The 23313-nt window shown below is 34.0% G+C and overlaps 2 protein-coding genes across 2 annotated transcripts; one reads left to right on the top strand and one right to left on the bottom strand.

The window, feature by feature from the left end:
* The first annotated feature begins 10845 nt into the window (after positions 1 to 10845).
* Positions 10846 to 12392, top strand: LOC111406899 (endoglucanase 17-like). Its single transcript, XM_023036261.1, has 5 exons — positions 10846 to 11308; positions 11440 to 11646; positions 11741 to 11941; positions 12026 to 12118; positions 12231 to 12392. The coding sequence occupies exons 1-5, from the start codon at positions 11054 to 11056 to the stop codon at positions 12390 to 12392; spliced, it is 918 nt and encodes a 305-aa protein (XP_022892029.1). The 5' UTR covers positions 10846 to 11053.
* A 2135-nt stretch (positions 12393 to 14527) lies between these two features.
* LOC111406368 (sucrose synthase 2-like) lies at positions 14528 to 22941 on the bottom strand. The gene is made up of 15 exons (XM_023035799.1): positions 22684 to 22941; positions 22322 to 22454; positions 21707 to 21858; positions 21400 to 21592; positions 21192 to 21310; positions 20899 to 21115; positions 20046 to 20141; positions 19757 to 19930; positions 19122 to 19238; positions 18873 to 19039; positions 17741 to 17965; positions 16603 to 16924; positions 15963 to 16207; positions 15024 to 15162; positions 14528 to 14735 (listed from the first exon to the last, which is right to left on the bottom strand). Exons 1-15 carry the CDS (start codon positions 22779 to 22781, stop codon positions 14697 to 14699), a joined length of 2436 nt encoding a protein of 811 aa, XP_022891567.1. The 5' UTR covers positions 22782 to 22941; the 3' UTR covers positions 14528 to 14696.
* Between the last annotated feature and the right edge of the window lie 372 nt (positions 22942 to 23313).

The raw sequence follows: 23313 nt of genomic DNA, 5'->3' as shown, positions 1-23313 counted from the left end.
TTCATGAGTAGAAATCATTATTTCGTAGTGTTGAGGAAATCATGAGACAATCATGGTTTGTTCAATTTCTTTGCACAATTATATTATAAAATTAATCTATGCATAATAGTCATATACATATACAAAGATTTGGAAAAATAAATAAAATCAAATAGTAACAAGCATAAAGCTCCCTGCACAAGCCCTTTTGCACAGGGTCTGTACAAGGGCTCTCACATGGGGGTAGATCCCACATGTGAACCTCATGTGTGGGGTCCATCCCCATGTGTGTGTACCTGAAAAGGGTCTGTACAAGTAGCACAACTTATAATAGATTTGAAAAGTTTTTTAATAATAAATACCTGGTCAGTGAAAGTATAACGTAAAAACTCCAACATTCTCTTAAAGAAATTCCAATTCCTCTTCATTTTACCTTGTATTGGGCTTGTTGTGGGACTTTGGGACCGGACCGTTCCAATGTCATTTGGGCTAGTGATTCCTTTCATGTACTAAAATATTAACAAGACTTCAACAGTTATAAAATGTTTTGTTTATATTGCCAAGATTTTATCCAAATAATGGGAATTGAATCGAAAAATACATTTTAAGTATTATGAAATTTCGGAATAAGAGCTGTTTGAAAACAATTTTGTAAGAGATGAAACGTAAAAAAGCTTCCATTTATTATTTTACGAACCCTAAAACGTATTGCATCTTAGTATTTTAAAACATAAAGATAATGTTAACGAAATCAGTCGATCGGGAGAGTAATTAAGTCAATTCTTTAACTTCTTTAGGTCAGTGATAAAATCAAATCAGACAAGTATGTTTGTTAAATTTATGTGTAAAATGGCAAGGTTGATTTGATCGCTTAAAAAACTACTCAGAAGAAAAAGCAAGGTTCAATGACCATTAAAATAATGACTAAATATATTCACACTTTAATAACTAGACTACATTGTAAATGTATTGAAGATTCATAATATTTACACATTATAATAAACATATTTGGAACTTTTTTTCATTTTATTATTATTCTCAAATTAACATAATTTTTTCCTAGTTATGGTTTATCGTCAAAGTTTTATTTAAGATGAAGTATAAAGACTCATTGTCAATTATATTTTTGGATAAATAAAGCAAATAATAACTGCTAAAATGCAATTAAATATTTGATCCTAATTTTAAAGCATGTTAATAATATTTTTGGACAAAAAATGATAATTAAGGACATTATTTTCTGATTAATGAATATTAAAAATAAAAATGGAATTAAGAAAGAAGTTAATGATCTAAGTCGATAAAGAATAAAGGTTAATAACCTTTAATGTAATTAAAATGTGGTGTGATTTTAACCTCCCTTAAAAAAGATGTATGATAATAAGTTAAGGGTCCGATCGACGGGAGTTTTACTTTTTGTAGAAGAGCTACCTTTCTCCGAAAACTCAATATTTTTAGAATATTATACAAATATGTTAAAGCAATTTTTTAACTTTTCAAAAATCTTGACAAATAGGCCCTAATGCGAACAAAGCTTCCCTTCAGCGCCCCATTGTTGGCCACCTTTTGTTTATTCATATCGAGTACCAACACTAATCTTTCCGTTAAAAGTTAAGAGATATCTATGGCTTGGAGGGAAAAGAAAGGGCAAGAGGATGAAAAAATAAAACAAAAAATTATAATTTATTATTATTTTAAAAAAATTAATTTTTTAATAAAAGGGAAATATTATTATGCATATCATCCCGAACATATCGAAAGTTAAATAGGGCACAAGAATCAATTCTTTATTCATTAGAGAATAGAAAAGCAGAAAAATAAGCTAAGCTATGGGTCATATTATTTAGGATCCATTTGATTGTAAAGATGGAATTGAATTGAATTGAAAACGAATTCCAGAAAATTGAATTGTCCAAAAATTATTTTCCTGAGAATTGTAAATTAATTGTATTTGATTGGTATAATTTTTCACATGTAAAATGTTGAAATAAAAGTGTCTTTTGGGGTTCATTTAGCTTTGTTTTGCATGAAAATTATCAATTAAAGGGATAGATTTTACTGATATTGAGGATGAAATTTGTTTCCATTTTACATTTTTCATGGAAAACTTGGTACAATCAAACAAGGCTGAAGTAAAATGACAAGCAATAGTTGAAATTGTGAGCAAGAGCTACTGCATTTCTCGCGAACAAAAGCATTTGGTGCTAAAATTGAATTGCTTATTTTTAACCCCAATCTAAATTTGAATGATCTACTTTCTTCTTTCTTGATGTTGAAACCAATTTTCTAGATATTGAGTAAATAATATGAATAAATTTATTAATTTTCTCTCTAAAAAATTTCAAAATTCTTCCTTGAAGTCTATTTACAGTAACTACACAGGCACCAATTTTTTTTTCAAAATTTCAAGAACTTCACATCTTACATAAATTTTTCCTTTTATCTCTCTCTTTTTTGTTATACTTATATATATTATTATATGTCCTTTCTTATTTGTTATTCTTTTTTGTTAATTTTAATGAAGGCATTAACTTTATTATTATTTTTTTTTTTATGAAAGTTGTTTTTTGTCTGCTTGTATTTAATCTTAGTTTTATCTTTTGAATATTGATTTCTCATTTAATACTGGACATTATAGTTAATAAAAAAGATGAACTAAAAAAGAATTAAACATTGTTGCCAACTTTTTTGCACTTTTAATAGTATGATAATATTGCTTTAATTTTCTCGATTTAGTACAATAAAAATTTAAACAATTAAAAAAAATAGAGAAAATGTTGTTGTATCAAGCAATATAAAAAAAGGGAAAATTGCAGCAGAGAACCCAAATCTTTAAAACATTAGCAGACTTTTTTCAAATCTTTAATTTGTTGCAACCGTCACCCCAAACCTTTCGAAATGTTGCAACAGAGGCCTTTTTGGATGGAATCCATCTAATTTTCCGTCAGTTGACTGATAAATTCGAATTTGACCATATTTTTAATATTTTTGAAAGGGTAATGTTGATCCCAAAAAGTGCACCAACAGATGCCGGTCCCACCCGTGCTTGCGTGGACGAATGTCCAACACGCTAAGACACGTGGACGGTCTAAAACGAGCGGTTTAAAGAGGTGTGGGAGTAGCCCAATGACGCGGGACGGTGACGTTCGGAATCCGACGGGTTGTTCGTAATCCGATTGTACAATAATTACCAACCGGTACTCGTAAATATATATGTGAAAGTGTATAAACTCGATTTGTGTATTGCAAGTAGATGAGAGAGAGTTGAGTAAATGTAGTTCTTTGTATTGATTCTTGCATTAGCCTTTGACTTTACACAATGTGAGTATTTATAGTGATACATAGATGAAGTGGCACGTGACCTCATCTCCTTAGTTCAAACGTCTGTTCTTAGGCATGGGACTTGACTTGCTAGCTTACGGCGCATTTATTGCTTGCGCAGGTCCTTTATACTAGTGACAAGACTTGACCTTTATACTTGTGACAAACGTCCATCAGTCATTCGAATAAGATCTCTGAGCAGGCGATCTCTTGGGAGAAGTGATAGTGGAGGAAACTCCTTGTGGTTAGAAGGCTCGCGCATCAGCTTCGGGGCTTCGATCATTTGACAAATACCTCCACCTGAGGACCTCAGCTAAATTTAATAGGTTCCATGCTTTTGGTCATGGGGCTCGGTAGTTGGACTTCGGCAGAGTACGTCGAATCGTGGTGCCTCGGTGGATGGACCTCGGCTCGAAGCAGTTCAGATGTAACCCACCTCGGCAATGTGTGCCACCTCGACAGGAACGCCACGTGGATCAGGATGAGTGGGCCATTGGCCCGGGTGGGTATGACAGGTGTGACAACACGCAACAGGTAAAATAGTAATTTTTCATTTATGACATTAAAATAAGTTAGAAATTAAAATTAAAAAAAAAAAGAAATAAGAAATTAAAAAAGAAAACCCATGGTCTTCTTCCTCTCATCCCACCCCCAACCTGCAACATCTATGTTGGCTACCGGATGTTGTGCCACCAGTTGGATCTGATTCGGCAACATTTTTGGAGTGTCAGAACCAATTCTTCCTGTCCCATAAACCACCATATCATCAACTGGACTCTGCTTTGGCGAATCCATTTTTAATTGCTGTTAATTTTCGGATTCAGAGAATCTAATGACTCCACTCTTCTCAAAATGGTGACCTACCCCATATCAGAAAATGACTTATGCACTTGTTTTCAGATGTATAAAGTGACAATTGCATACGATTATGGTCCTCAAATTTCTAGATCAGAATTTTTTTTTTTTTTGTTTTCATTCTGATTATGGTCCTCAAATTTTTCGATCTGGTTTGTTCCATGTAGATGCTTGATTTTCTCAGGAATAGTAAATGGGATCTCAAATGCAGCCGAACAACATAGTCATGTGTTCTAATCCAAGGAGATGTCTCCTAAAGATTCTTCACTTCCAAACATTGCCACACTGCCTTCTGCTGAAACCCAAATAAATTCACTTGGCCCATATCAGCACCAACCCTAATTTACCTCAGATTCTGCTCGAGCTCTGCCAATACTTCAAGCTTTTGATACAACTGCTCCATGTTTGCAACATACTTCTTCATTTTGTGAACCGGAGATAGAGAGAGGAGCAGAGAGAGAAAGGAGAGAGAATGGGAATGGGGGTGGGGATAATATTAAATTATTATTCTGCCATTTTAAAATTGAGTAAAATATGGTCAAATTCGAAAAAGGACCTTCGCTGTAACGTTTCGAAAGGTTTGGGATGACGATTGCAATAAATTAAAAGTTTGAGGAAAGTCTGCTAATTTTTTAAAGGTTTGGGGCCTCTGTTACAATTTTCCCTAAAAAATTAACTGTATTAAAATTCTCAATTAGCTTTACAAAATTATTCTAAAACATTATTTATGTTGATTGTTATTTTGTTTGTCATTGGTATTTGAAAACAAAATCATATTTACTAGTTTTGTAACAATATTAAAATGGTATTTCATTTTCATATAGCTTTATTATTTTATTCTACGACATTAGTTTACATTTATTTGTCCATTATTTATCAATCGTATTTAAAAAAAAAAAAAAAACTTTTGTAATATTTGTATACATTTTGTAATAAGATTCATAATGATATTTTTTAATTAAAATACTTTTATTTAAATAAAAAAATAAAAAATGTACATCTTAGGAGACGAGAAAAAGAAATATACAGTTTAAATAAAATCATATAAAATGAGAAATATATATTTGCTTTTAGTTGATAGGGGAAATCTATTATAAACGTAAACCTCAAAGCCGTTTCTAAATTTGTTGAAAAGGGAGTATGCGTCTCTTTAACTGCCATAAACTCCAAGAAGATTTGTTGGGTAATTTTTTCTAAAATTTTTATATATCATACTTGAATAAGAAATTAAAAAAAAAAATCATAATTTTTGTGGGTAGAACACTAGAACTTTTCAAGATTTTTTATTCAAAAGTTCAACACGTGTAAGTTTCAAATACAAATTAATATATGTTCTTTTGCTTTGTTTCGATAAAATTTGATAGAATGTGTGGTTAAAAAATTGATAAACATTATATCTTTTATGAAATGTAGGGTTAAAATTAAGGTTCGACCAATTGAAAATTGATAAAATTTAGCAAAATTTTATGAGATAAGAACTAAATAAGGGCAGATAAAATGTGTTGTTTTCTTATATTTTAACTTAGGAGTTTACGTGGAAAAATGACATTTCTCGTGAAACATATTGACAATCAAATGAGTCAGATTTTTTCGTAAAAAAAAATGTATGGTAAAAAATGAGCATGAGAAAAAAGACTTAGATTGAAAATATTCATCAACTTGAATTATTAAGGGATTCTCCAGGTCAGGGGCGGACCCAGACCATTTAAACTGTGGGGTCAAAATTTTTTTTTTCCGAACAACGTATCATGAAAAAAAAGGAAAAATCGATTGTTTGCTGTTCATGTTCGATATGGACCATGTGATATGGATATAGATTTAGAATTTGGACTTTTTAGGGCAGAAAATTGAATTTTCAGCACAAAAAAAAAACAGAAAATTAAGTTTCAGCACCAAAAAAAAAAAAAAAAAAAAAAAAAAAAAAAATCCAAAAAAAATGCCACTACAGTAACCGAAAATTTAAATTCTCACCATATTGGTGATAATTCCAATTCAAAGAAAAGGTGGAAATTGGCTTATGTGGCAAGATAGTTGGAAAACCAATTCTAGAGAAAAAATGCTATCAAACAAGGTAAAATTAAAAGATGAAATTCCAATTCCATTTTCCATGGAATTTCAAAAAAAAAAAAAAAAAAATTCCAGAAAACTGTGGGGTCATTTGACCCCACATGACCCCATGTGGGTCCGCCCCTGCTCCAGGTCCATGTGCTGTTTGATTTCTCAATAATGCATGTGTTTTAATTGGGTGGGACCCATCTCATTGTGAGTAATCTGTATAAAATCTGGTAGAATAGCTTTTTCCCTTACATCTTTCTTCTTACATTTTTGAAGTTTGACACTGTGTAAGAGTGAATGTTTTTGTCCGTGCAAGATGTGTTCTAACTTAAGAACTTTAGACCTTTTTGGTGTAAATTAAAAAATTAATAAAAATTTAAATCGAAGTCGACAATTAAATTTAATCACACGTTTCACGGAAATCACAAATTTTGTCACATTTCATTAGTTTTTCTTTTCAAAATTTACTAAAAATCTGATTTTTAGCTCACCAAACCATGGATTAATTTCTCGTTATTATGACCTGACGTTCACTAATTCATTTATATTCTACATTCTAGTAAAACTATGTATTCATCTTAAAACGAGGTTTCCAACTTTAGAATGAATATAAGTAGGGAAGTGAACAAAAATAGAGAACAGGAGATCGAATTGATCAAACCCACAAAACGCAACTTTTATGTTAACTGTCGAGCGAGAACCATATCTCGATTCTGCAAAAGAACATACACATAAATTTGTACATGAGTCATGCTCTAACACTTAAATCAGTACACGAGTCAATATATCACGACAAAAAATACAAGGTGATATGCTTTCATGGCATATTGTGGATAGTTCCCACAAGTTTTCTACATCTATCCATAAATCTTTTTGATTCAAAAAATACAAGGTGATATGCTTTCATGGCATATTGTGGATAGTTACCACAAGTTTTCTACATCCATCCATAAATCTTTTTGATTCAACATCTATCCATAAATCTTTTTGATTCAAGTGCAGAAATCCACATGGTTATGGGCCTCTTTTGACACTTTTTGACCAACTAAATGTACCCAAGATTCTTACCAGTATACCCATGCTTTTCTGTTCACGTCTTTTGCCCGACAGCAGTCTGAATCATGTATACTTCAAAGTCTTCACTCATTTTAACTTTCTAATGATTATGATAGCCTTGTGAATCAAGTTCCAGTTCCAGTTAAACGGCCGGGAATCGGTGAACTCTGAATTTCAAACTTGTAAATGGGTTTTTAATCTGCCAAAATGCAAATTTGACGTCCGTCCAATGAGTTAAACGAGTATATGTTAAGTATAGAATTTGCAGGATCGTTCCTCGTACTCAGAAATTTGACACTTATTTGATAAATAATCTGATATTCAATTTAAATCAATCCAATGTTCAATATGTATTTCACTAAAATTATGGGTGAGTTTGTTATAATCACTTACGATCCATAACATATTGAGCGTTAAGTTGATTTAAATTAAAGATTACGATTGTTTGTCAAATTTACGAGTACGAGGAATTGTTCCCTAGAATCTGTATGCTTGTGCTAGACTGACTTATTTATCATTTCTCTTATTCTAATTATTGCATACACTACATTTGTCAAAATTAATGTTTCTATTTTTCATAGAAAGAAATAAGATTCATCATTTTTTAAAACATCAAAATTGATGTTTCTATTTTTCTAATGTCCAATGCAATTTCGTACAGAAGTCATTTGATTAAAATCTTTCACGTGACAAGTCACATTCATCGTTACCGTTGAGGAGTTTCGAATTGACACAACGTAAAACAGAGAGGCTGATATAGCAATTAAAGCCAGATAATACATGTGCGACAACTATGAAAAGAAAAATATAAAGAAATCAATAAAATTTTACTTATTCGTGTTGGTTTTTCATGGAGTGATTCTTTGAAAAATGTTTGATTAAAATTGAGTTTGATGTAATCTAATTTTTAATAAATCTAAAATAAACAAGTGTTTAGCCTTCATTTGATATAAATTTATAAATAGTTTTGTAAATTTTGCCACAAAGTCAAATATAAATTTTAAATACGAATTCATAACGATTACCCACTTATAAATTTGCCAAACTGAAACTAATTAATTATTTATTGTTAAGTAAAAGAAGTCATGGATAGGGATGTAAAAGAGTCGGGTCGAGCCGGCTCGCGAGCCTAAAATTTTGGCTTTGGCTTGGGCTCGGCCCGGTTAAAATGACCGAGCTTTTTTGCAGACTCAAGCAAAAAAAAAAAAAAAAAAAAAGGTATTTTTCATAGAGAAATCTCTGATCAAAGATAGAACAAAATCCGTTTTGCATCATATCTAAGGGATTCCTCGGTTCGGGCCGACTCCTTCTAATCACTCTATCATTATCAAACTGACTGCAATCTGTTTCTGTCCGTGAAGATCCCATCAAAGCGCCTTCTACTTTTAATAAGTCATGAACTAGATCAAAATCATTCTCAACGAGTCCGGGTAGAGACCAAAGATCTTGAGCGACCGATCCGGCATAACAACTCAAAAGATAAAGAAGTATCGTTAATTTCTTCATGCTCGTTCCAAGTTCGAAGTACCATTTGAGCAAATAAGAATCCCCTTCGTTACATGATCTCTTCTTCATATAGATAGATATAGGATCTATGGGGCAATTATTTAGAAGTACATTTTGTGCTACAGCCCTTCCTATCTGATAGAAAAGGATCCCATGATCCTTTAAGGCAGCAGTTTAGGCAACAAATTTAATTTAATTTTTTTTTAAAAAAGTTCGCGAGCTCACGGGCTGGCTCGGGCAAAGCCCGTGTCCCCAAAATGGGGCTCGCCCCGAGCCTAGTCAAGAAGCTTTTGAGGCTTGTTTGATTTTGATTCTTTCAAAAGTAATTTTTTTAAAAGTGTTTTTTAAATCAATGAATAATTAAAATGTAAAAAAAAAAAGAAGATTAAAATAACTTTTTTGAGTAAGTGTCGTTGAAAAAAATAAATGTGTGAGAGAAGCAAATAGTAAATTTGATGAACACTCATTGAACGTTAACGTGTTACTATTTACTCACTTATCTTTAACGAGTTACTCAGTACTCTCTTATTTTTTTCATTTAATTATTCATCCACCACTTATTTAACTCGCATGTCTCCAAATAGATGGAAAAAACACATGTAAATAGAAATCAAACTTGATAAATACACATCGTTAAATCTTGACAACTTGGAATTTTTCCTCAACCATTTTCACAACAATTCGCCACCGTTTGACCCCATTAAATTACATTTTATTACATTTTATTTTTCTCTTTCCTATTTTTAACCACACAATATTTCATAAAATAATATTACACGTGAATCGAAAGTTTTTCCTTCCATTTCAACCACTCATTTTTCAAAAAAATACTATTGCTCCCATTTTTATTATCAAAAAATGGGGCCAAATGGGGTAGGGATGTCAATTGGGCCGGTTCGGCTCGACTCGTCAAAGCTCGGCTCGTGGCTGCTCGGGCTAGAGCCGAGCGAGGGGTCGCGTCCAACGAGTCGAGCCCACGAGCCGGCTCGTCCAAAAATGTGGAAAAAATAATATTTTATCAATAAAATTTGAAAAATTTGCAAAAAAAAAAAAAAAACAAAAAAAAAAAATTAACCCATCTGATATGGGGACGAAGGTACTGCCACTAGCAAAGTTTAGGAGTTGCAAGGAACTTCTAAACATTGGTACATGTAAATGATTTCCAATTTTATTGTTTTTCTATTAGAGGTGTCACTAATAGGAGACAATTTTCTTTGCAGGTCCTTTGACACCAAGGTGGAGGTTGTTAGACAATTTTGTTGTCAAACGACCTCCCCGGGCGATGATGTAACCTCGGTTGTTTATTATCAATCGGCCTCGGCCTAATGATTGATTAGTAGATCGACACAATTAACGAGACAACACAATCCACTTTGTTATGGATCGTTCGAAGTAACCTATTTTATAGTGTTGCTCACGGTTCCCGCACCATTCCTTGGAAGGCTATATTATTATTGTTGAGGCCCAATTATTTGAGTCGAGCCTAGTTAGTTGATCCACCACTTAGCCCTAATTGTAACTTACCTATTTTGGACAATATATTTGACATATAATCCCCTCATTCTCTCGGCCTCCATTAGAGTGAAATTTTCCCCTCTTTGTGAGTCTATCTCTCTCTCGGCCTCTCCCTTTCCCTTTCACTGTGACCTTTGTGGTTAACATATTGTGGGAATATTCTTGGTCTTCTCCTTCCCAATTGATAGCAACCGGACCGGTGGCGGCATAGGGTGGTTTTGGAGTCGTCTCAAGTTTTGGTGTCGATGTTGTGATAAACTGAGCCCGGTTTTGCACGTGTTGGCTGTGGAATTCGGTCCTACATTACTAAAGCATAGTATAAACCACCTGATAATCAAGTCCGATAGAACTGGTTTACAAGCTTCATGTCCAATGCAATTTTATCCAAGAGTCATTTTGATTAAAGCTTTCACGTGACAAGTCACACTGATCGTTACCGTTGAGGAGGAGTTCTGAATTGACACTACGTAAAAGAGAGAGGTATTGTAATTAAAAAATAATAAAAGAAAAAGATGATAAATGGTTCACCAACAATCAAAAGAAAAATGTAAAACCCAATAATTTTACTTATTAGAAAATAATTATTGTTAAGTAAAAGAAACCATGGAAGAAGCTTTAATCATTATTGCCAAGCAGGAAGTTGAAGGGGCAGCTTTTGCTTTATAAATACAGCAGAGACTTCTCTGCATTGTCGACCTCTCTGCATTGTCTCTGCAAAAACTCACTGGTTGGTTAGGATTTTGTGTACACTATAGGCAGCACAGAAATGGCTTACTCTTCCTCCTCCTCTTTGTTTACTTATTTTACGTTGTTGTTTCTTGTTCTGTTTTCCACTCAACTTCTGGGCGCCGCCGCCAAGCACTACCCTGTCCGCCACCGCCATATTGCCTCTCACAACTACAGAGATGCACTAACCAAATCTATTATGTTCTTTGAGGGACAGAGATCGGGGAGACTTCCTCCTAATCAAAGGATTACTTGGAGGAGAAACTCTGGGCTTTCAGATGGCTCTGCTGCTCATGTATTCTTATTCCCTTTTTCTTTTATTTTTATTTTTATTCTTATTTTTTTGCTAAAAAATGATCAGTTTTGGGATTTTTTGCTTTATTTTAACTGGGTTTTGCTTATTTTTAAGTTTAAATGACAATGCAGGTTGATTTGGTGGGTGGGTATTATGATGCAGGGGATAATGTGAAGTTTGGGTTTCCAATGGCATTCACTACCACCATGCTTTCTTGGAGTGTCATTGAGTTTGGTGGTCTTGTGAAAGGAGAGTTGCAGAATGCAAAAGAAGCCATTCGCTGGGCTACAGATTATCTTCTCAAAGCCACTGCTCAACCTGACACCATTTATGTTCAGGCATTTCTCAAAATCCTTACGTTTTTATCCCAAACAAAGCCGTATCGAATCTTATTCAGCAATAGTATGTGAAATTGAGTTGTGTTTTGGGCAGGTGGGGGATGCAGGGAAGGACCATGCTTGTTGGGAGAGACCTGAGGACATGGATACTCCAAGAAGTGTGTTTAAGATAGACAAAAATACCCCAGGCACTGAAGTTGCAGCTGAAACAGCTGCAGCTCTTGCAGCAGCCTCTTTAGTCTTTAGAAGAAGTGACCCCACTTATTCTAAGCTCCTTGCCAGAAGGGCCATCAGGGTATAATTTAAATACCAACACTTTAATTCAACAAGATTGAACTATTTTATTATATTTTAATGTACTTTTAAGTTTGGTTTGTAGGTGTTTGAGTTTGCTGATAAGTACAGAGGTTCTTACAGCAATGGTCTGAAACCATATGTCTGCCCTTATTATTGTGATTTTTCTGGATATCAGGTGATTCTTTTCATGTGTTATTTTTCTTGCATTTTGCATTAGTAGCCATCCCTAAATTTATGGGGAACACGATAGTTTGCCGTGAATTTGTCACTGATTCTGATCATTCAAGGATGAGCTATTGTGGGGTGCTGCTTGGTTGCACAAGGCCACCAAGAATCGAATGTACCTCAACTACATTCAAGCAAATGGACTGACCCTTGGTGCCGATGAATCTGACAATACATTTGGTTGGGACAACAAGCATGTTGGGGCATTGCTTGTTGGAATTTAATGAGCTCTGATACCATGTTAAGACTTGGGATCCATCTTAATAAGGTCAGCTTTGTTAAGTGGAGAAGTTTAAAATCTTTATAAATTGATATTTATTTTGGTATTGAACCGGTGTGGGATAATACATTCCTTAACAGGTCCCTTCAAGATGTTGGCTCATTTGAGCAAACCAATCTTGAAATCCAAGGGGTGGCTCTGATACCATGTTAAAATTTGACGTCTATCTTAATAAGGTCAACATTGTTAAGAGGAGTAACCCAAAACCTTTTTAAGCTGGTCAATATTTCGGTATTTAACTGATATGAAATTTTTATCCCTTAATATTAATGGTCTATTATATCGAGCCTACGAGGGTGGCTGATCAGTTCCATAGACAAATCTCTCTTTTCCAAAATATATTCCCTTCTCTGTTTGTCCAGAATTTTCCCCATCCGAGTCTTGGTGATAGTATTCAGATAAAATTCAGTTTGAGATGTGGAAACTTAGTGTTCGGTTTCTACTAGTTTCCTCCATTGTTTCTTGGAAGATGGACGCTTTGTTTTAAGGACACTATATTTACACATGCCTTAGTTTTAATGTGAAGAAAGCTGTATTGTGCTCATCTTTAGCGGATAAATCTGTGTCAAATATAAAAAAGGAATCGCTTTATGGGGGTCGACAGTGAAGAAGGTAGGTATTCTAGGTACCAATATTTGTAACTAAACGACTTTGAGGATAAACAGATCTGCTTGAGTTCGCTATACGCCAAGTGCATTTCGTAAGCTATATTAGAAAGTATTTTGCATTATAATATCGAGCACCATTTAGTTCTTTGTAGCAAGCATACACTAGTGTTTTCTAAGATTAGAGTTCCTCTGAATTTTAAGCTCCGTTTGACCCCTATTAATTTTCATTCAATTACATTTTATTTTTCTCTTTTCTATTTTTAACAATACAATCTTTCATAAAATAATATTACACGTATATCGAAAATTTTTCTTTCTTTTTCAACCACTCATTTTTCAAAAAAACATTATTCCACCTATTTTTATTACCACAAAATGGGGGGCCAAATGGGGAGGTGTTTTCAACATTTTTATTTGATGATCGGATAACTGCATGTATCGAGTAGAGGCAAACCCACATGCCGTCATGTGGGGTCAACTGACGCCACAATAATTTTTTTTTCTTGGGTAATTTCACTTCTATGCTTTTGAAGGAAGAAAAGCCATAGAAAGCCATTCTCATTCTGTTGAACTTCTATTCGAATTATTTAGAAGAGAGTCAAAATTATGTAGCATGCATGTGGGCTCATTTGTGACTGTATGCCATCTTTTTTGACTAGTACGTTAGACTTGAGTTTCAATTTGATAAGCTCTTTGACTTTCAAACTTTTTGAAATGGGTTGAACTGCTTGTATAGTCCATATCGAACTGTACATGTATAGCCCCCTCACATGACGAGGCTAGGCCCTTCTCATGTGAGGAGGTTGTGACCCATGCTGTACACGAGGCTGTACAACAAGTACAACCCTTTCGAAATATGAATTACTTTATCAAAGCAAAATCAAGTACTTACATGTTTTACACGTCAATTTTGCTACAAGTACAAAAATAGTTTGACAGAATTCCTACAGAAAGATAGTTTTTTTATTAATTTTTGATACAACAAATACAGAAAATATACTATACAGATGTTGTCAACGCAAGACCTGTATCATTTTTGTCAATAATTCCATGTATCTATGGAATTATTCTTTACAAAATTATGATGCTTTATGGAAAATTGCTTAAAATTATACATCTTTTATGTGAAATCTACACACATATAGAATTCATAAATGAATAAACTTTGTAAATAATTTGAGCAACATTTGAGAATGAAAGTTTTGTCATGTATAAATAACTCGATTTGTCGTAGATAAAAAGGTGAGCTATACGGCTACCGTGTGTTGATGGTTTGAAAACAACGAAGCCCATTTTTTACTTTTTAACAACACATTCTTCAAAAAAATATTATTCAAATACTCATTATTCCCAAATAAATTATATCAAACGGGGCCTTAAAGTCAATAAAAATAAAGGGACCCTGATGGCATTATTTGGCTAACTGGTTACTACTAAGTTGATGCATTAATAACCCAGTTATCGATCTATGTACCAAAAACCATTCGGCCAAATCTCTTCAGAAACAAACATATTTATTTAACATGTCCGAGTTATCTTCAAGTTTTCCTTATAATACACAACAGAATCAGTACACAGAGACATAAAATCGGACATTTATTTGGATCAGAAGATTGGGATGCTTCTTCTCTGCACCCTTTCTACTGTGGACCATCAACTGCCAAAGGAACAGATTTTACCTGAAACAGGCAACGGCAAATGCATTATAGACATTCTGTGTATATTATTTAAGTGACATTTTGAAAATACTTGAGAAAAAATTCTAGTAGTTCCCCTATGTCCGAATTTGCACCTATTTGTCTGTTTCGTGCTCAGTTTGCTAGTGTCTGTTATCTTACTCAGTGTTACATTTATATTGAATTCAAACACTCCGAGAGAAGAAACATGCAATCTGTTACAAATTTATTATGCTTTTTCAGGATTGATTGGCTAAAACTACTCTAACAGGACAAGTAGAGTAATCTCACCAAGTCACGGAACTTGAGAATGTAGAACATCTCAAGATATCGTCGAGTTTCACGGCGCTCAAGCTTTGATACATATTTCCAAAAGCCGTATACTCCCGCCAATGTCATCAGCCTCTCAGAGTAAATTTTCCATGTATACCTTCACCAAAAAGGTTAATGATACCCGTAGACTAGTAAAGCTCAAAAATGCAAAAAAGTTTGTAATAATGCGCCAACTTTACAAGCTGCAACCTACTGTTCACATGTTTGGCTGAGCTTCAATCAAATGTTAAAGAGGTTAAAATAGACGGCAGTCTGTGTTTGTTCAACTTGTAGTTTCAATGACAGGTTTTTGTGGTTCTGAATGATGCCCTGTACATATTTCAAGTGAACTCACCTGTCTTGATATTCAGATTTCAAGCTTGGATTTATTAACATCTATTCACTCTTTCTAATTCAAATTAAAAAATGTTAGGCTAAGCTTTAAAAAGGGTACCAAGTTACTTCAACTTCTTTAACATGCTTGGCGAGGCTCAAAAGCCCCCTTAAGGCCTTTTTTCTTAACAATATGACCATTCGTTGTTCATACTGTTAAAAAAAAAAAAAAGGAGCCCCTTTTAAGGGGTTTTAAGCTTCAAATTTGATCAATAAAATAAAATGTTAAATTTAAAACTTACTTAGTTAGCCCCTGTTTGGTGCGGATTAAAATTAAGATGTTAATCTAACTCAAAATCAACAATTAATTTTAACCACATACTTTTATGAGACACAACTTTTCAACCACATTTTATGCTTTTATCAAAATCTAATAAAAATCTGATTTTAATCTCCATCTAACAAGAGCTTAATAAATAAGTTTTTAAGCTTAACTATCCAAACATGCTCTTAATCATCCAGCTGCAGAAATCCAGTAATAAAAGACCTACAAGAGAGGGTAAGTGTCCATCTCAAAGTACATACCTTGCACGAATTCTTTGAAGAGATCCTTCGGATATCGTAACCCAATAGCTTGGATCTTCATTGCATTTTTGAAAGAATTCCGCCAAGAGTTCAGCAGCTTTATCGGGGTGATATGGATCGATGTGAAAACCGGAAATGCCATCTTCAATTATTTCCAAAGGACCACCATGGGAAGTTGCAAATGTTGGAAGGCCACAGGCCATGGCCTCAACCACCGTAAGTCCAAAAGCTTCATAAAAGGCAGGCTGAATGGAGATGAAGTAATTGTTGTTTGGTCAAAAAATTCATTTATTGGACACAAATTTGGATGCATTTGTCACTTAAATAAAGAAATCAACAAAGTTTCATGCCTAATTAAATAAAATAAATGTGTCCTCCCCACCCATAATTGCTTAGACTTTTAAATGAGGTGGTTCAATATAACATTGTAGAAGGCAAAGGTCTCATTTTCAATTCCTGTCGTCGCCCATTATAAAAACTGTGTGCGTGTGTGTGTCCAGCCTACACGAGGTATTGTGTTGAAGACTAACTTTAAGTAAATAAACGTTTATCTTCTCTAACAATTATATGTTTTAGATGACGAGATGGGAATTTAGATGCAATTGTCTGACAAATAAAAAAATGAACACGAACATCAAACCTGAACAAAAATCCCCCTCTTGTCAGCTATGTAGCGATAAAGTTCACCATTACGGGCTCGATTTGTTTGGGCTGTTATCCATCTTATCTGGCCGTCTAGATTGTATTGCTCAATTAGAGAATGCATCTTCTCAATTTCTGCAATTTCTTCTCTATCATTTGACATTTTTACATCAATGGAACCTGCTACCAAAACCAAGTTCGCTAATTCTCTGAGCTTGGGATTTTTAGCAAAAGACTCCACCAATCCCGTAATGTTTTTAACCCGATCGAGCCTTGCTATAGAGAAAATAATGGGTTTCGATTGATCTTTCAATATACCACTGCATCAAGTAGAGTACAGTTGAAGGAAAGGTAAATACGCTATCAGCAAATAATATCCTCAATTATGCTACTTGCTCTCACAGAGAGGAAATGTATATCATATAAAATTCAAATATTTAAACTATTTAGTAATTAGCAATAATGTTTTCAAGGTGAGAACACAGATTTTCAAAATCAATTCTTGATTCAACAACCATATGTTTATATATAGGGCTAATACGAGTAACAATGTCGAGATTTTAAGTTTAGACTATTTCACGTTAAACATTAAGAAATCTGGAGCACGTTAAAAATCAAATTCCACGGTGTATGGTACAATCAGGCAAGTTTAGTAACTGAAAATTATAACCAAATTATCAATGAAAAACAATAAGAAAACCCAATGAAACATGTTTATTCCTTTTCATTCCTTTCGTTTTACTTCCTACAAGGAACATCCTTTTAAACCTCAAACTTCATATTCAGAAAAAAGTTTTTAAAAAAAAAAAAAAAACAATTTTAACTTTTCTCCATAATGGTTTAAATGTGATACTTATTTTGACAGTACTAATTATTTCAAACTTTGACTGCATGGAAAATAAAAAACTATTTTTATCCTTTTCTTCCCAAAAAATTTACAGTTTGTTACTTATTCTGAAATTACTATTTATTTCAAACTTATGCTGCATGGAAAAAACATGCTCATCACCAACGCAGCAAGGATGACAACAGGAGGAACGTTCGTTGATGGTTTATCAAATAATTTACATGTAGTTTGCATTCTTCCAATCAATTATTATAATTTAAAGAAAATACTTAATCAACCGGTCACTTACATGTGCTCATCATTCTGTCCGGGATCAAATAGCAACTTTTCGATTGAACCATGAAGAGAAGCAAGTCTTCTTTCCTTGTCAGTATATGGAAAATAAATGCAGTCATCTGCTCCTGGAGAAACTATATTAAACTTGGGATCAAACACATCAATGCCATGAACAACGCGGTATAGGCCTGGCAGAGTGAAAGCCGTATGACTTTCATACTGACCAACAGTATTCTTCCTGAAAATAAATCATCCAAAAGAACCAATATGATAATGAATTTCCATTACTAAACGCATCTGTATTGACTAGGCAAAAATTTAGCAGAACAAGAAAATAAAGTTGATTTCTTTTTCTCCAAAGTGTAGTTTAAGTACAGCGTACACAATCTTTTAAAAGACCTTGAAACAGGCCAGTCATATATACAATCATAAATGTTATCCCCCAACTCCAAGAGCAGTTTTTTTTTTTTTTTTTCCCCAGAATGAAATCACACACACACAAAGCAAATACATTATAGTGGTATGCCCACAATATCAGAGCCATGTACACTGGCTGCTGCAGATTTCTCACTATAATGAAGAACGTGCTTTCAAGAGTTTTAACATCTCTTATCTTGTCTATTCAAGAAAACTCTCCAACAACTCGTCCTAGAAAAGGAAAAAAATCCTTCATATTTTATTAGGAATATTAGGGTGACTTATATGAATGCCCAATATAGACGATTGGGCTCCACATAATCCAACATTATACATCTACAGGTCACAGTCTTTCCCAGCTACACTAGAAAACATTAGATCTCTGTTCATCTCCAAAAAATCTTGGAGTGGTAAATGAATTCAGAAATAATATATTAAATTCGGGTGAACCACCATAGAAGCATCGAGCTGCTCTGTTCAAAAAAGGAAAATAAAAAGCTGTAAAAGAAATGAATGGGTAGGATACAATTAGTTTTCAATCAACTGGGTAGGATACAATTAGTTTTCAATCAACTCTAGCTTAGATTTTGTTCCACGTAAATTATTTTGAAGAGTGAAAGTAGGCAAAATAAATCATGATAGTCACGATTCCACTTTGTCATAGCAGGAAAAACAATTCAGATACGGTTGTTACTGTATCAATTGGATAATGTGGAAGGTAGACTTACGTTCCTGCAATTTCCTGGTATGTACTCGTGATTATAAAATCTGAATTATTCATGGCTAGTAGATCAGCAGTGAATTGACATGAGAAATGGTATTTGTCCTCAAATTTTTTCCAATATATGTCAGAATCTGGATATTTTGTTTTCTCCAAGGCATGTGCAATAGTGCACTGAAACAGGAAACCAAAAAGTAATTACCAGAAAATTATCTTCATGCAATCAATCATGGCAGGAAAAAGGGTCAATATTCACCTGTGTGACTCCCATCTTATAAGCTAAAAGGGATGCAACAAGATTCCCGTCACTGTAATTGCCTATAATTAGGTCTGGTGCACCCTGCAGCTCTGCTGAAATTTCATTTGCAGCATCCTGATGATCAAACAATGTAATGACGATATGTGAAAAATTAATGATCATCCAGAAGTAAATGCAAGATCCAAATCATTTGTTGAAATATTTTAAAATCAGTCTAACAAAAGATCACTATAGTTGCATCAATGAGGAAAATATATAAACGTGTAGTTGTTCCAGCCATGGTGTGGATAGAAGGCATCAATTTCATACCAGAACTGTGTTTAAAGTAGGAAAGTCAAGCAAGCTGTGTTCAAAATTATAAATGTGAACAAATTTAACCCTTCTCTCTTTTACACATTCAGCTTTTAGATACGGTGGTTTGTGTTACTAGAGCAAGAAAAGGTCCTAGGTTCAAATCACACTGCCACCTATTGGTTAAGCTTTATCTTGTGCAGGATCAAAAGGTGTAGCACGTAAATGTAGCTAATTCATAACTTAGGACTACAAAGAACATAGTATAGAAAAAGGAAAACACAACTGACACACTTTACAAATATGAATTTTGAAAACTGATGTAGTTAGTTCAAACTAACCTCTGCAAACTTTTCCAAATAAGGCCACACATCAAACCTTGAAATCCATTTGCGAAGAATTCCATGCTCAGTTTTAAAAGGAATGCGCAGAATGTGTGTATATTCACATCCGCTAACTCTCTCCAACCGCTGGTTGCATGAGGTGCCTTTTGCGTCAGGTATTAATCGAGTAACCTTGCAGAATCAGAGAATAGCATGTTTCAAAATAACAGGAAAAAGACTACATTACCAAACAAAATATCATATTTGTAAGTATCGACAATAAACAAATAAAGTTTCTCGAGTATACAATAAGAATTCTAGGAGTGATATTCAGTCCTTGCTGCTTGATTCTCATGATCATCTCATTCTCCAAGGCACGCACTTGATCTAGAATGTATACAATCTGCATAAGAGCAAAAGGAAAAATCTTATAAGTTTCACTATGCTAAATCATGGTTAGAGAAACATCAATTTATTTCATGACACTACATTCGAATCTGTAAAACTAACATAATAAAAGTAGATGTATTTCAAATGTTTTTCAAGAGGTGATCTATCTTTATCATTGTTTTGCATCTGTAAAACGATGTAAGCACTCGAGACATCCAGGATTGAAATTAACTTTAACCTACATTCATGTTAGCAGATTAATAATATAAAAGGCAAATGCCCTACTATTTCTGTTAAATCTTGTGAAGGATTGTATAACATGTTTGGCTAAGCCTAAGAAAAGTAAAGTTACCATTAACTAACTTGCCAAACATGTTTGACCATTTTCAGAATTTTTTGGGAGATTTTTCAGTTCAAAAACTTACTTTTTAAAAGTATTTACTTACTTTCCACAAAAGTACTACTAAAAAGCATCTACTTACTTTCTTTAAAAGTTCTTCTACCTTTTTTCAGGCTTAACAAACATGCTCACAGCCATTTTTAAGTTTCTGCCCAGATTAAGAAGCTGGCTATTCGGAGACATTTATATTTCTTATGGTTTCCAGTTGAAATGCTGAAGCTTATTAATTAAGATTTGCATTCAAATTGTTGCATCTAGAAGACATGAAAAATAAGACTAGAGAAAATTTCTGAGCAATTATAGAATATACGAATCCAACATGTGTTCCCCATGCCCTACAGCTATATAAAAATGGGTAAACCACAGTTACCTGACCACCTGTATCGGGCAAGCCCAAGACATTTGCCTGGCCAAAATATCCATGAACCGACAAGATAACAACATTAAACACCATGGGTATTCTACCAAGAAATGTTTCTAACGTGGAAGGATCGGGAGCTTGGAGGATGTCAGAGAGGAGATGCATCATCTCCAAAACCCTTGCAGCAGTATCTCCCCAACCTTTCTCGAAACCCATCCCTTGTAATCTGCATGCCCAACATATGTTATACTAGGCAAAAGTATATATATCCTGAAAGAATGTATGTGTATAAGAAAACGCACGTATATTCAAATTCGGAATAGGGGGTCTCTGGTGGTAGCTTAGAGAGAGAGTCGTCTGCCTTAGCCAGCGCAGACTCAAGCCTCGATATACGTTGTATCCTATCATTCAACATCAACACCTATACAAATAATGTAGTGCACTGGCTGTGAAACAAGCCATTCACGTTTGGTAAAGGAGCAATAATTTTTAGTTTATTCTAGAACTTACATGCCCTTTATGCTTGTGCGCTCGAAGGAAATCAAGTAAAGGTTCCAGAGATTCTTTATTACGAAACATGATTGAAGAAAGATGACGGTTGAGGAATTGGACACCATTGCCGATGGATGAGGATCGAGTTGGGCGAGGAAATGTTGCATTGAATGGCTCGAAATCCAGTTCAAGAACATACGGGTCATCATTTCTAGCACATATAGAAAACAGATTACAGTGAGTATCCAGAAATTAGTTAAATTATTCATCTTCCAAAATTAAGAAGCAATACTTTCTGACATCAAGAAACAGGAAAGTCACTAACCGTCCATCCACAAGTTCTTCCTTGAATCGTAAATATTCGGAAACGGTCAATTGGTCGACACTGAGTTCATATACATTGACACGTACAAATTCCCAAACACCAGGCCTCGGTCGGACAGCTATAGCAACAAAAGGTGGGAGAACTATGGCTTCCTATCATCAGAGTTAAAGCAGAATATTTAAGGCATCCAAAATTTATAGCTCCAATAAGAACAAATGTTTCAATTTGCTATACCACCCTGATCACAATATTTTGCTCATCTTTCCACAAAATTGACTCAATACTAATTATCTGGCCAACAAATCAATGTCATTACATACAGAACACAAACTGATTGAAAATCCATTATAGAGTTCTAACAATCCTGAAAAATGAGAAATTAAAATTAGTTTAATCAAGAACTAAATGCTCCATCTTCCTTCTCTGTTCAAATTCAGTAAAATGCACAAAAATGTTAACACGTGGGTTTTACTTTTTGACGCTGCAGGCTATGAGATCAAAATTCCAGGAAATTATTTCTTGTGAAACTTCTGAAAAAACCAATATACTTTTCTGGTTGCCAGAATAAAAAAAGTTAAAAGTATTGGGAATTAATATGAAAATTAAATAAATAACCTGAGCTGCCTTCAAAATTTCGCCAAAGGGTCCATCACTGAGTTTCTTCTTTCCAGCTTCGTCACAAACGATGTTGTCCAGCTCATCGATCAGATGATGGGGCTGCAGCACACCCTTCCCCTGGGAAACATATCTTCAAACAATTTTTTTTGTTATTTTAAAACACAGCGATCAGTAATCATATAAAAAAGGGAAAAAAAAAAAATAAATCCAAAAAAGCAGTTTAAAGAAAACGAATCATGTGATCTTACAACTGCCAACTGAGAAAAAGTTGACAGGATTTTATTTCTTGTCACTTACTTTCTTTTAGACATTTTCAGAAAAAAAATTAAATTTTAAATATATAAAAGAGAAAAGGGTACCTGGAGAGGAGAGAAACTAGCTCGTTGCGGTGAGCAGAAAGTGTATCCTCCACCCTCTCTCTCATGCTCGGTAATTTCGCTAATTTTGGAGTCGCCATTGAAAATTTTGGGTGATTGTTTCAGTATTCAACAAACAATGAATTTTTCCCGTTTTTAAGGGTCCTTTAGATTGAAAGAAAGTGCAAGAAAATAGCATGCACTGATAAAAGAATTTATAGCAAAAAGACACAGGAAAACCGACGCACAGAGAGGTAAACGTGACAATTTCCTGTAAATTTAGATAAGGGAGAGGACGTAAGCGAAAAAAGTAATATCGATCGGTTTGAACGTGAATTCTGGGCCCATTTGGAAACCGAGAGTCCCATAGAAACGAAGAAATTCAGGAGGCCAATCCAATTATATATTCGTGTCAAATGGGTAGTAATTTGTTGTTTCTGGGTTCCGGTTTTATCTGCCAACTTTATTAGCACAATCGTTATTTTCACTCTGTATTCTCAATTTTAATTAGACATTCGTACAATAAAATATTTTACACGTCAATTTAATTAATTTTTATACTTTTTAACTATACATTCTTTTAAATATCACTATTCAAACATTGTTTTCTAAAAATAATGACCACTAATAGAG

Source organism: Olea europaea, chromosome 12 (genome assembly GCF_002742605.1).
Source record: "Olea europaea var. sylvestris chromosome 12, O_europaea_v1, whole genome shotgun sequence".
NCBI classification, from domain to species: domain Eukaryota; kingdom Viridiplantae; phylum Streptophyta; class Magnoliopsida; order Lamiales; family Oleaceae; genus Olea; species Olea europaea.
This window is presented reverse-complemented; position numbering and strand designations above follow the sequence as displayed.